At 41.4% G+C, this 15,205-nt stretch overlaps 1 protein-coding gene across 1 annotated transcript in view; it reads right to left on the bottom strand.

Moving 5' to 3' along the window:
- fstl5 (follistatin-like 5) overlaps positions 1-15,205 on the bottom strand; it is a gene marked incomplete at both ends in the record, with an annotated part of 71,035 nt that overhangs the window by 47,510 nt on the left and 8,320 nt on the right. The window contains one exon of the mRNA XM_084459551.1: positions 6,851-7,099. Coding sequence (XP_084315677.1) covers positions 6,851-7,099 — 249 coding nt within the window. The remainder of the gene's footprint in view (positions 1-6,850; positions 7,100-15,205) is intronic.

Raw genomic sequence — 15,205 nt, 5'->3', positions numbered from 1 at the left:
TTTTTTAATTATTTCAATGTACAGTATAAAACAGATGCCAAGAATACAGTTATCAGCATGCACAGAATTTTCACGGTTGAAAACAATCAATTATGTGCATGTACATATGTAAGTCAGATTTCTACCACAATCCAACAGATCATTTTAGCACGTTGGGTGAAATGGGAGTGTAGCTCCGACAGCTTGATTGCCTCGTGACTTTCTGAAGCTTGAGGCAACTAGCGCCTAGGAAAGCTGCAGCTGCAACCCACAGAGCACTTTGATGGACTTGGATAGGAAAAGAGTTAGGCTTGTATGCTAGGCTCATATCTCTTAGTTCTAGCACAAACATTTGAGAGTTTTTCAAGCTTGCTTTGCCTGTATTGTCTTGTCCTTTTGCCATGGCAGACTTGATCAATAAATGTATATACCAACATCTTGCCGAATACAATATTCTACTTTTTTTGCCTGTGGTACAATCCAAGGCAATCTTATAAGGAAATGAAGAGAGACCATGCTTTAAGGGGCCATCAAACCTCTTTCTAGAAGTGAAGTATTTGGCATGAAGAGGGGGGACTTTGGGCTCTTTAGGGTTGGGTAAGTGAGTCAGCATTTCTACTTGGAACAAAATGAATGATTCAAACTGGGGAAAGATGTAGATTGGAAAACTGTGAATTAATTATTAATAAAACACGAAAGGTACAAAGTGGTTAAATCAAATCAGTGTTAAATCTGACATACTCATGTGTTAACATGATTTTTCACCTATTATACGTCTGCTTTTCCCGTCTGAAAAAATGACAGGGTTAAACTGGCACGAGTGAAAATGGCAAGTTGATCCCCTAGAGGGGCATATGATTTATTGCTGTTTCCTTTTTGCCAAACTAGGAAGAAAACACAGGTACTGTAAAACACAAAGATTAAATCGTCTATTATAAATACATTATAATCACATTCCCACTCAAGTGAAGGAAGGTGCTGTACCACTAGTTACATGCCAATGCCTGCAGAATACTAGACACAAAGAAAGATGAGATCATTGTGAACAGAGATTTCCGTTACGATATCAATTTTCAACAAATGGCTCATTGCCTTTGCCCAAAGCCATGCAATTTATCTACAATATCTTCACATAGCATCTATCTTCATTCAGCTCTAATAACAGAGGCGGTATATGTCATGCATTCTGTGATATGCTTATCATTATAAGATGTTGGCGGTTCAAAAGGAAGTGAAAGGAATCAATAGCAGACAAGGGGGTCTATCCACACTAAATCACCCCATCACAACATTATCAAGCCTTCCTTTCAAAGGGGATCACGTCCTTCTGTGCGTACGTTCAATTCATCTTCAAAGTCAATGTAACGACAAGAATGAATCGCTCTATTGCAGAAGCCCACCTGATTGTACTGGATCAGCGCTGCGTTCAGTCCCTCCCACCCCATTTTCAAAGCAATTGACAAACTGTCACTGTACACAATCCCAGTCCTCCTAGACTCAGCATGCATTGTGGGTATTCTTGACAAGCCTTAACTCTGCAATGTCCATATCTCTGGTGTTGGGTCTCAACATTACAAAGGCTTAAAGCAGCAAAAATGTGTTTCTGAAAGAAAGTAGTTTTGTCACGATCTATTGACTCCCAACGTCCCCTATTGTGAAGACGCTCACTTGTCCTTGTACTGTACGTGTGCGTGAGTCACATGAAACCTGTATCCTCTCTCCATTGCACTGTGATTACAGCCTTCAATCTCTCTGGAGTCCTGGCTTTTCAAAGCACTGGAGAGGTATTTCCTTAACCACTGCATTTACACGGCAGCTGTTACCATTTCTTGACATTTGAGGCATCAAATACCTCTTGAAATTCGACCGTATGTAGTATTCAAGAAGAGGGGGTTATTGTGGTGTCTGCATCTCTTCTCTAATGTCTGTTGGCAGCTCTAAGTTACAGGTGCACCAAACTGGTTCTGCTTCAGCTCATCTGATAGTGTCAAATCTAGTCTGAGCTACCGAGAGTGTTACTGCAGTTCAGAATCTAAACACAGTGAGAAAATGACAGCATCTCCAAACAGGAGGCCAACCTCAGCACATATGCGACATGGCACCGAAACCGGCTTGCACAGAGACCCTGGGGTTCTAGTTTGTCAAGCAAACCTTGAAAACTTAATGGTCTACAGATCTAGATTTAATGAGGGAGCCTCTCTTTGGTTTCTGCTGCTCCTGGTGACAATGAAGGAGACACCTTAGATCTCACGGGGAGGTCAACCCTGCATTAGTGGTGCCAATTCATTAGAAAAAAAAGAGGCAGGAACGCACAGGGGTTGTGAGGTCTCACAGCACACAGCCGTATCACACCGAGGTGTCTCACTGGGACGGGGAAGTACTGAGACCTCATTAAGCTAGGGGGTCTCTGGGGTATGTCAGCTATCCTGGTGCCATGAGCATGTTTTTCCTTACAGGACCCACGAGGGAGCCATCCTCGAGAGAAGGGGTTTGATGCCGGGTGCACTGTGAGGACCGTTGGGATTCTAGGGGTTGTCGTTGACAACAAAGGATGTTCTTTGAGGCAGAGCTGAGGGCGTTAGAAGGTGTAGTCTCTCTAATTATTACTCTAACCCTAACCCTTGTAAGATGAACATGGGGTTTGCTGTAGATGTCAGGTACAAGTAATACAGAGTTGATGTGCTGTACAAAATGGCTGCCACTAAAAGAACACCAACTGTCACTAATGACTTCCACAGGGTATTTTTTGCACTTTTGCACCGACGAAGGTCCCTGAGTGGACTGAAACGTTTGCATCTTTTTGTTGTTGATCCCAGTAAAATAGATCTCATTTGCTAACAAGACTTTCAGTCTTCATTTGTTTCTGTGTGCGAGTCCACTTTTGCTTAGTGTTCCACAGGGTATACCATACTTTACAGTTGGTTATATAAAGGAGCCAATCAAATACTGCACAAAACATGCAACAACAGGCTACATACATGTAAGAATGACTGCATGCAAAAATACTGTACAGGATTTTGTGTGTTTATGTGACTCAAAACCTGAAAAAAGTGTTGTTTTGGGCTTCCCAAGTATGGATTTGAATGAATACGCCTTGAGTCACACACTGTACTGTACCGATGCATGTCAAACTAAATTCACCTGAGGGTTAATGGCAATTCAGCTAACCTTTACCCCCAGCAAACATAGAATCTATCTTTACACTAGCTCAAAATATAAACATTTAGAATTCAATTCCCCATCACCCACAAATAGAAATGGCCTCACAATAACAAATTGAATATATGATTGAATACTACTGTAGATTCAGGGTGCAATGTTATTGGTTCATCACATACAAAAAAACACGCCAACCAAAAATATGATCTGATTTAATAGATGTCTCCGATGTACTGAAACCAATTGTTATGCCCCAGCCTTGGCGGTAATTGTCTATGGTTGTGTCAATTGTCTTCTGAAAATATTGCCTGCTTCCATACAGGCCACAGCAGATCTAGGATTGAACAGCTTTTGTGTGCCACTTAATTTTCAATCTGATCCGACCCTGACTCAGTGTCTGAGCACCGTCAGGATAGACGGAGGTCATATGTTTTATCTGGAGTTAATGAGAACCCTCAGTCAACGCACGGCTGTCATTTTTTATCCTGTCTTTCTTAGGAGATAAGACAGCGGAGCAGCAATAAGCAGATAAAGGCCGTCTGTTTTTACATGTTCTCATTAAGCCGGGGCGAGCAAGGGCTTTTTTTTAAGTTTTTTTTGTTATGGCTGTCATTTCAAAACAATCATTTCTAGCCGTGCTACTGTAACAATGCCTTGTAATGAAATTGTGTTGTTTAAACTCATGTATGTTTAAACTTATATATCCTGCGAAGTAATGTCTGGATCTGATCGACCTTTAGGAATATACCAGAATAATGATGTGAAACTAAACATGACCTTTCCCTCACACAATGACAGCGAGTTGACTTATGTCCCCAAGGACTGAGAGGGTTGGTAACCACTTCCCCTCATACTATTGAATGTCAGACGGGCGGGAAGATCGACCAAGATCCTATATAAACTAAAATGAAACTTGGCTCAGGGCTCGCTCTCTCACTCTGTACATGCTTTGAGGGGCGAACCTTTCTCGAGAAACGTTGTACCGGTATCGCTTAATAAACTTACTCATTACTTTCTGATACTCGGCATTCAATATCATTCCAAAGAACACCTTGCTCTCGTTAATTTCCACCACAGCCTTTAAAATACAAGGACTAACTGTTTCTCTATCGAATTATTCTGGCATTTGTATCTTTACAGAATCAGTTCTGAGAGGCCTGGGTGGAGCTGTAGCTATTTGTTTTCTTCTTCATGTTTGCATGGCATCAGCATAACATTAGGCTAAGGCAAATCTATTGCCTCTGCGTAATTCTCTTTCAGTTGCCTATGAACTTTATTTAAAACTGTAACTCTTGAGGCAACTAGAAAGCTCTGAGGTTTGTTAAAGGGAACTTGAAGGCATGGTCTTGAGATGAGTTTGTTTTTTCTGTTTTATTTCACTGGAAAAAGTCTAAAAGGGGGTGAGCATAGAGTAGTCTTTACACTGACAAAAATGTTTTTAAAATGATGGAATCATGATTACATTTAATGAGTTATATGACTATTAAAGTGATATGACTATTTGCCTACAGTAAGGTACGTTGAAATATGCGCCTGAGGTGTAAATAATTGAATGACATGTTTTATGATATTTTAGCACATTCCATTTCCTCACTAATAACCCCAATCATAACATGCAGTTAAGTCTGCATCATGCTGTAAGCTCTAACCCATTTCCTCAATTACTTACTTCCTCCAATTTAACACTTGGACTTTTTATCTTTGCTAAACTGAACAAATCCTCTGCCACCATTTGCCACAAAGACCTACACAGCCACTAATGTCCATGTAAGACAAATTATATAAACATTAGTTTTAACCTGTCAAGCAGGAGAAAAACAAACTGACAGGTAATCTAGGCGAGGGCAGTAAATACTGCTGCAAAGTCTACAAGACAAAAACAAAGCTTTCATTCGTCATGAATATTTAAATAGGACGAAAAATAGACAAAGGATATAATTGCAACAACAGGGCAACAGGGCCTCATCTGGACTCACGTCGAATAGGAAAATCAGACAAACTGAAAAAAGAAACCATTTCAATCTGAATACTTTTTCTCTTTTCTTTGTCTACTGTTGATTTGCTATTGATTCACCAACATTGGTGAAAAATCACACTCCCACTTGTGGATAGACATTGATGGGGCCTTGATTTGCAGATGGTGAAGGGGAGGCTGATGAGGGAGGACATCGGAGAGAGGCTGATTAGAGCAACAAGACGGCATGGACAGAACCATTGATCCAAATGTCTTTTAGGCTGATTGGGATGAAACCTCACTTCCTGATTGTTAGCTTTGGCGTATGCATGCAGAAACTCCAACCACAGAGTGAGATGCCAGCGACTGGTGAGACGGTGATGAGAGCCTTGTGATGAGAGGGTTTCTGTACTGTATGCACTGGCTGCTGGTTATCATCTTTATTTAAGATGCATTTCCATTATGAACTTCTAAACTTCTATGCTAAGAAACTCACCAAGAACAGCAGCACAAGTATCTTCATTTAAGATGCATTTCCATTATGAACTTCTAAACTTCTATGCTAAGAAACTCACTAAGAACAGCAGCACAAGTATCAGATTGGATACTAGAGTTCAGGCTGGCCTCCCCATCCCTGATGTGAACGCAGGTCAAGTGCCACAGCTGGCTTGTCTCCTGATATGGTTCATACTGTATGAAGCTATATTAAGGAATGAGAAATGTTTTACCAGGGAAGAAGAGCTATTGTGTCATTGCTTTCATACCATGCCATTCTCCGGGGAAATTACTATTTATTGTTGTACTGAATCCCCTGGCATAAACAGACACAGTAAATTAAAACCAATTGAATCGGCATGGAAACAAGGAGTGCTGTTTATGTTGGTTGATGCTATTTAGTACTGTATGAATCAGATGAGAGAATCGACACCGTACACAACACTGGAATCTAAAGAAAACAGGTAATGACACCCATGACGAAGGTTTGTCTGACTTTGCTAAGGTACTGTAGCAGCTCATTTGAGTGTTTCTCAAAGTGGTAGTTAGTATGTGAAATACTGTAAGGTTGTCGATAAAACTCTAAAAAGTATAGATTGAGTGCATTACTCTTACACCAGTCTTTGTGAAGTGTTCCTATTATATAAATGGTCTCCAGCTAGGCTATTTCTCCTGGTCACTCCTCCTCCACCCCAATGAGCCAAGGTAAAATCACGGTGTGTTTGCATTTAGTAAATTGAAAAGGTTTGCAAAATGCTGGTACATTAAAATCATTCAATTCAATTCCAGTGACAATATGAAACGTGTGGGGAGTGGTTTGGTGGGAGCTCATGGATGTATTAAGGGAACTGGATACAGCATTGAAAGATGGCCGCCAATTCATTCCTATGAAAGTTGCTCTTCCGGTGCATGAAGCCGTAAAAGTTAAAAAGATTCTTAATTCCTGTTGGCCAACTAATATGTGCAGCAGTGTTTTTCCCATAGACCAGTGCAACGTTGCCATAGAGATACATGGGGAAATAAACAGCAGTAAAGCCTGGCTCTTGGTGACTTCTAAATAAAAATGGGACCAATTATTTCAAACTTGATCATTCAAAAAGTGTTTTTTTTTGTTTTGTTTCCCCCATCCCTTTCATTCCATGTATGTCTATGGCAAAAACTATTTTGGACCCATAACGTGTCACATGACTTGCAATCCAGAACTTGGTCACTACCCCAAATGGCTCCACAGCCCAGAGATGTTCCTGGGGGTTGTAGTCCTACCTTTATAGAAGCACTCCTCACTGTGCATGATGGTGATCCTCTGACCCCCCAGACAGGAGGCCCGGTGGAGCTCGCAGTGGTTCTGGTAAAGCTTCCCATCGGAACCACAGACCGGTTTGTAGTGTGGCTTACAGCTATCCAGGCAGGTGCACTCCCCTTGACCGCTCTCAAGATTGACCTCGCAGTGACGCCCCAAACCACAGTACTTGTGCTCACAGGGACCAGGGGCGCCATTATGCACCGTAAACCCTGAGAAAAAAAAGAAAGAGAAAAGATTAAATCTCAGCATCTACACAGGTCTTCTTCAGAAGGTGCTCAGATTTTTTACAGGAGTCAAGCCCATTTCCCCCGAGGCAAAGCTTAGCTCTTTTTTTTTCTTCGTTTGTATCTTCAGAGGGAGTGGCAGAGTGGCATACATATCAACCTCCATGAGCAGCAAGTCAACAGGACAGGGAGCAGTCAGCACAATAACCTCTGAACCAGGACAGGGAGCAGTCAGCACAATAACCTCTGAACCAGGACAGGAAGTAGTCAGCACAATAACCTCTGAACCAGGACAGGGAGCAGTCAGTACAATAACCTCTGAACCAGGAAAGGGAAAAGTCAGCACAATAACTTCTGATTCGTATACAATCTTGCTCACTCTTTTTTGAAGGATGACATGCCCCCCTGTCTAAGATTGGGATCTAAGATTGAGAAACAGTATGTGAGACCTCATGTGTGACCGCCGCTGGTGGCTTGTTTGTGACGTCTGCAGTCCTCAACATGTGCTAGAGAGCAAGATACATTTTTGCTCACGAAAACGAAAGCGCAGTGTTTCCTGTGACGTCTTGGTTACCTCGCGCAAGTTAACTTAGCGCACCACCATGAAAGAATAAATAAAAAAATAAAATAAAAATTCCTGCTTGACGCGAGGCCTTCTAAAGCGCGAGGCCCGGTCCCTTCCCCCCCTAGCCCCTGTGTGTAGCCTACACTGTGGCCTGATTCGCTCTTTATTAAATCCTCCCTCGGTAGTAGTGGCATAATGATTATCCAATGGGGAGCATTGCTGTCTACACGTCTACTGCTACCAGTCAGAGAAGGGCAAAGTGATTCTGCATTGAAATGCATGACCTGTAGCAGCCTGATCACTTGACATCAGAGACAAACGACTAATTCCCGTGAAACGATGTGTATATTGAGGACTCTCTTAAAGGGAAAGACATAGGAAGGGACCAGTGGACCAGTATCTAACTGCTGAGTGCTGGTTAGAGTTTTTATTTGTGACAGTGTGAGTATTTTTCTTCAAAACACTTTCATGAAAAATTACCATGCGTTATGCATCATGGTTAATGGATAATGACAGGGAGCTATAGTTGCTAGAAAGATTGATGGAAAGTCTGCATATTAACAAAGAAAACCAGACAATTCGATGCATATATTTATAAACTAATATCTGTCAGCACTTCAGACAAGTTCTTCTTGAGGCTATTAGGTTATATTTTATTCAGACCTTGTGTGCAAATTCAAGATTCTAACATTTTTGACTGTAGCGAGCACCATTGGAAGGGCATAACTCCTTCATTCATACATAATCTGCATGATGCATGTCCGGTTGAACAATACAAACTTAGATGTACAGTACAGTATGTACATTTGTGTGTATGTATCAGACATGAACAGAATGACTGCAACAGGGGATCAAAGCAAATGTGCAAAGTTGCTTTTGGGACAGAAGAGTGACTTTATTGACTCCTGTCTGTCTTTTTAAAGCATTATCCACAGCCTGCAAGATGATCACACAGCTCCTATTGAATCTAACTGCAAACATCCAGCAATATGCCCAAAATAACCTATTCTAAAGCACATGCTTCAGATGTATTTATTTATTTATTCATTTTCAACCATTTTCTATTCTCCCTCTCGCTGTTGTTTTTTTTACCATGAAGCCCAGGATGTAAGACCCTCACCCTCTGATGTTTTCCCTAACAGCATCTCTCCTCAGGGAGAGACGCGAGCGTAGTAAACATCCATCTATGGCTCTCCGCTCACTCCACGTGGCGAGTTAAGACGCCACAGAAGATCCGGGTTCGAACAAGCGGATGCAAATGGGAAAAAGTGTCTACTAAACAATGCTAAAACTTTATAAAATGTGAAAACAACACGTCACTTGTCACCTAGTCTCCACCTACAGATCATCTGGGGATTTCAAGGTAGTCGCTAGAATGGCCGCGAGCAAACCTATCCTTACTGCTTTGGATTGGTTCAAACCTGAACAAGCCTACGCCCTAAAGACTTTGGAATGGTTCAAACCCGAACAAACCTACAGTAAGACCTAAAGACTTTGGATTCGTTCTGCAAAGCAGTTTTTTTTACTCTCTTGGACTGGTTCTGCATTATTTATTTGACTCTTTTCCACACAGCAATGAAAGCTGAGAGAACGTCCTCACTCTCCAGTAGAGCAAAGACTGACTTGGGAGTCGCCCGCCACTTGATTAAATTTCTAAAAGTTACGCCTCGTGCACGTTAACACACTGGGGAGAAAGGCAAGCCTGAAAGGTGAAAATGAAATGTGTATGTTCCACTGCAGAGGTTCTACAGAGGCGGCCCTGATCTATTTTTAGCTACCTGTTGTCATGGAAGGAAAAGTTTAATGTATTCATAGAGGCAGGTCCAATGTCATTAAATCTGCCGCCTCTCAATACCACAAGTGTAATTCATTCTTCCACGTTGGCTAAATTAAAATGAGATCCTCAGGAGTGTCCCCGGCACTATAAGTTTTGATTAGTTATCTCCAGAGTGTGTCACAGATTAATCATGTGTGGCACTTATGAAGGGAGATGGTTAGTTATAATGCCAGAGAAAGGCACACCCACTCGGAAATAACCAAAAAAACTTGCCAACTGTGAACAATACAGTACACACTGTATATGATAACAGTGTATGAGGAGTGGATTTTCCTGGGGAACATTTTAATAAATCTATCAACTTGCTTTTCGTCAAGCTAAGTTGTTGTGTGAGGGTCTTTTATTAAATATTAAGTAGTAAAAAAATAAGGGATAATATACGAGGTGTGCTGTTCCTTCGCAGAGGCAAATCCGCCTCCACGTTGTACATTATTTTTTGATAACAGCACACCTCAGAATGTATTATCCCGCTTATACCATGGCCACGTTGACAAAACTAGCACTTTTGATAAAGTCTGTTGTAAAGAGTAAAATAAAGAGTGTACCCGAATGTAAAGAGCCCACACCAACACACAGACATTTTGAACATCGATGTTTCCCTCTAGCAGCTCTGCCACACATAGACACTCCTTTTAATGGAGTTCAGTAGTGAATCATAGTGGCAGGACACTAACTGTCGCCAGAGTTGTTCTCTTCAAAATGGTGGACGCCACAAGCACATCACAGAGAATACCCCTCCATCGATCGGTTGCTAGTCAGAGTTAGTGTCTCGTTTCCGCTCAGCACACATGAATGGGTGCCGAAGCACTGATTGTGCAATCCCATCAAAACACTAAGGATGGAACTTTCCGTCCCATTAGTTCCTCTGACATGATCATTGAATTAGGGCCCCTCACATTTTCTCTCACTTAAAACACATTAGGATACTCCCATGGCAAATTGGAAACTACAGTACTAACATTATCCCGGTGCTAATTTCTGTAACATAAAGCTGTCTTGTTGGTGGATGGTCTGGGGTTCACTGTTGTTATTTTTGAGCGTTCAACCATAGGCTCACTGGTTGAGGGGGGCATAACAGATACTGAGGTTTCTAGATCTTTCTGTGTGCCCGGTTATGGGGAATTGATTTATTTGATGATTTGGTTTGTGGCTGTTGGAGTTTGTTTTCCTATTTCTTGATTCCATCTGGACTGGACACATCTGTGTGTGTGTGTGTGTGTGTGTGTGTGTGTGTGTGTGTGTGTGTGTGTGTGTGTGTGTGTGTGTGTGTGTGTGTGTGTGTGTGTGTGTGTGCGTGTGTAGGTGTGTGTTTGGGAAGTTTTTCATTGGTCATTATTACAGCACACCTGATTACTTGTTGTGACTTAATGACATCATCACAGCATGCCCAGAGCCATCACGGTCGTCTATTCACATCCAAAACAGCTTTCATAGCACGAGAGTGAGTGAAAGGGAATATGCTGATACAATATACTGTAACCAGCAAGACATTCTTGTCATTCATTGCTAGTGGATTCATAAGGATAAAGTTACAAGCTATCGGATGACAAAGGGGGTTTAAAGTTGGAAAGAGAAGGCTAGTTATGTATTCATCTGTATATTTCTCTGCTTGATCATTTCTAGATACAGGGTAACAGAACTGTCTTCATATCTGTGTTCTCGATGCCTCCTGGACCCCAGTCAAAAGAATACTGTGGTAAACGGATCAAAGCCAAGGTCAGGGGAGCCCAGGGGCAATTATTTAATTGAACTAATTTCATTTTTAGGGGAAAAATCTAATTGTTGCAGACAATTAGGGCATGGTGTGAATAGGCTACTGATTACATAAAAGCAGATATGCTAATCCCCAGTAAGGACCCAGGCTGTACACCAGGAATATGTCTGCTTTTTGTCATTTGGAGTTCTCATTTATGCACAGCGTGTTCCCTGATAATAATCACAAAACATAAGCTCACTAGACCTCGAGCGAGTTAGCGACCTACCGTAATAGGAGCGTTAGTCATTTTACAACGTTTGGACATCTCTCGACATTTAACCGTTGTCTTACTTCCTGATATGATCACTGTGGACGTTCTTAGAGAGACACGTAAGACTGGACCTCTTGAATGAGCCCCTGTCAAATTAAAGGGCGCATATTCATTTCTGACTAAGACTATTAGTAGCAACTCGAGCTCATTCTAAGCCTGAATCCTGATCCACACTCTTCGTGCAGACAGAGGTGCATTAGGGGGGAATCTTGGCCAAGAGCTTGGTCCGTCCTCCAAGATAATGTTCCTCTTGCAATTACCGCGTTGACCTTCAGAGGGAAGAAAGCTAGACCTTTATCTGCAACCGTTTATCATTGTCCATTGTAAGTACCACAGGTCTTTGGATCATCGAGAAACAATAATGCATCTCAATTAGATTTGCCTCACCTGATTTAAACCCCCACACCCATGACATACAGGACTGTTGGCCAGTGATTACTGTATAGGTATCAACACATACAGTGCAGTATGCAGTACGCCCATCTTTTGTGTGAAGCCAAACTTAGTGTTATTGGCTTCTGGGTCCAGTCAACTAGCCGTGTGAGACTGTTTCTCTCTGTAGATCAGTCTGGAACAATCTGGAACAATTTTCAGAATTTGGAAATGTGACCAATCAGGGACTGCATTCTAACTGCTGCTTTGTCCCCCAGTGGATCTCTGCCCCCTGATTGGATCCTGTAGTTGATGACATGAAATACAGGCCATTGGCCAAACAGTAGGCTAATGCTGAAGCAGTGAGCCACAACGTTAATGTTAGTAGAATAAACATAAACATAGCCATATGTGCACTTATTGCAGAAATAGACCCAACAACAACAATTAAACAAGAACAAGTGTATGCACTAGTCGAGTTTCTCAGTGGAAAATATGATTTATCCCACTGGATTGGACAAAGGTTTTGCTACGTTGATTGTCTGAAGGAGTTTGCCCGTCAAGGCAAGTACTCCTGCCCACTGAAATCATTCTAGATAGCGGGAGGGCCAGACGGATCTGTGGAGAGAAACAGTATATGAACTTACGAGATCCGGATGGTCTCACGAGGCTGCCAGTCAACTGCGCCTCATGCGATGCTAATGTACTGCTTTCAGTTTGCCTGAGGTGATTGACTGACTGCTGTCAATACAGACTCTATAAGCTACAGTTCATTAGTTTTACCACTTTGACACTTGTATCTCAATCTTATGAAACCTCCAAGATGTTCAAGAAACACCAACAACAGTTAATTATCTTCAGGCACATTACCACAGACACTGCCATTTTGTTTAAAGTGAGTAGGGTTTCCCCTGTACACAGGATTGAGATAGGTATGAATATTTAGTTCATGCAAATATTGACTTGTCTCATGTGGAGTGCTTTTCCCAAGGCTAGAGATGAAATTTGAATGTGAAATCATATTAAATATCATCAGTATTTTGGTTCATGGCTCTGATGGAGATGGCAGTTGACCTTTGATCGAAGATGAACATCCACAAAGAGCAACCAAGGTTAATATCTATGAGTATTACATGAATATGAGTATTCTCAGAAAGAGCAGGTATTCTGTCTGTCTTTACCCCTTACTTTCTGGCATTCAATTTCATTTTGTTTTAGGTTCTGCTGGATTCCATCTCTCTATAATTGTTAAGTGGGCTCCAGACTACTGTCTAAATGTATAAAATAAACAATTTAGAAAATGTGTGGTATTGTACGACTGCACATTATACGACAGCTGCTGGTGATTTGGTCTCCATGTAGGGAAAAGTCATTTTTTAGTTTTTGCAGATTATGAAAATGCAGATTGTAAGCTTTCAAATGATCTGAAAATATTTGAAGAAGATATGCTTCTGTGAATGTTGGTACACCTGAAATCACTAGGCAGAGAAAAAGGGCTTCAAAGATTCAGAGCTGTTCACACTTCTCAGAGGACATGGACATTGACAACAAAATATGAGTGATCCTTAAATGGTTGTTTGTTATATTAAATTGGTTCTTCCTAACTTCAACTTTCGTAATATGAAGAAAGTAGAGAAGCAGACAGCGATGCCAAGTCTCTGTTGTACTGAACACGGATTAAAAGTCAATAATTCAGCCATTTTACAACAAGCTGTCAGGAAAAAATGATTAATTGATAATGAGCTGATTACACACGAGAAGGAAAATACTCCATATCCGCCAGACGTACAGTATACTGTAAGCTTGTTGTTCCTCAAATCATAGGTTACGTTGAGTTAGTTGAGTTGATCTGTTACAGCAACACGTTGTTGTCCACACTGCTCACAGCCAGTAATGTAAATTCACCCCCATGGCGAAATAATGACCATTTTCTAATCCATCAACAAATATTTGAATTATTCATGATTTGTCTCCAGCTTGCTTATTATATAACATGGAAATGAGTCTGCTGAAAACGCTAGCCAAAGGAGGAACTTGTCTACCTGCTTACAGAAAAGGGAGCATTAAAGTGAATCGTGGACGACAGCTGAGACCGCCCTTTATGATAATGCGCCCTCTACAATTACTGCTTTGACCTTCCCTGGGGGAGGAAAAATGGAAAGATGTCCATTCACCACCCCTTGGTAATGCTTAGTGGCAGTCGTATTGGTAGCCACCTTTTGGCTGACATTGACTTCTACTCTGAGCAGAGGGGGCGGACATTAGAAAGGTGACAGGTAGACAGATGAGATGCATCTGTCAGACAGTGGGAGACCCACACTGACATTTGTCAAGGCGCATTATTGCATGTGAATTGCCGGTGTGTCAGGTTAGCAGGTGGAGGGTGCTGGGAGTAATGGTGTGAGCAGTGATATTAGAGGCAATTTCACCGTCTAAGTTTCATCTCTTTTTTGTTTCCAGCAAAGCAAAACAAGTGATATTCTGAGGAAAAAGTGTAGCCTGAAGACTGTATCAGTCTGTACAGTGAAACATTTATTTTAAGTATGGCTTACAGGGGGGTCTGTGACGCAGTGGTTACGATATCCGACCAGAGACTGAAAGGTTGCTGGTTCAAGACTGGGCCAGACCACTTGACAAACGCCTTCTGTTGTGCCCTTCAGCAAGGAATGACTACTCAACCTCAACACTAGCTCAAAAAACATTGTAAGCCGTTTGCCTTGGATGAGATTGTCTGCAAAATGACCAAATTGTAATTATAGCTGCATAACCAAGCCTCATAGATCTTTCATGAGCCAAACTTTATTGAAAGCTTGATCAAAGTATCATTATAAGCCAGTGTAAAAATGAATTATGGATGCAATTATCAAAGATTGTAATCCTTTATTTATTTAGCTCATAATATGCTGGCCTTTTCAGACCAAGCAGTCGGCTCTGAAAGGTAAACTGATGGAGTTCCCAGCTATGCAGTCTGGCTCCATTCACTCCTCACGGAGATCAGAGAGTCCGCCCTGCTGTGAACCACAGATATACCTTTTCAAAGAACCTAATATATTTTAGTTGGAATTGAAAACATTGGCTTGCTCAGTGGAGGTGTTTAAGGCTAAGCTAAAGACCCACCTGTTTTCTGTTGTATATGTGTCTTAGAGTGTGTTTTGTTGTTTTATTGATATTGTGTTTTTATTTGAGTGTTGTGTCGTTTTTAATGTTGTGTGTTTTCACTTGCCTTTTTAGCTGCTCTGTAAAGCACTTTGATTGAAAGCGCTGTATAAATAAAAATATTATTATTATTA

Source organism: Borostomias antarcticus (assembly GCF_949987555.1).
Source record: "Borostomias antarcticus genome assembly, chromosome: 28".
In the NCBI taxonomy this organism is placed as follows: domain Eukaryota; kingdom Metazoa; phylum Chordata; class Actinopteri; order Stomiiformes; family Stomiidae; genus Borostomias; species Borostomias antarcticus.
Note: the sequence above shows the minus strand (reverse complement) of the source record. Positions and strands in the feature narration are given on the sequence as shown.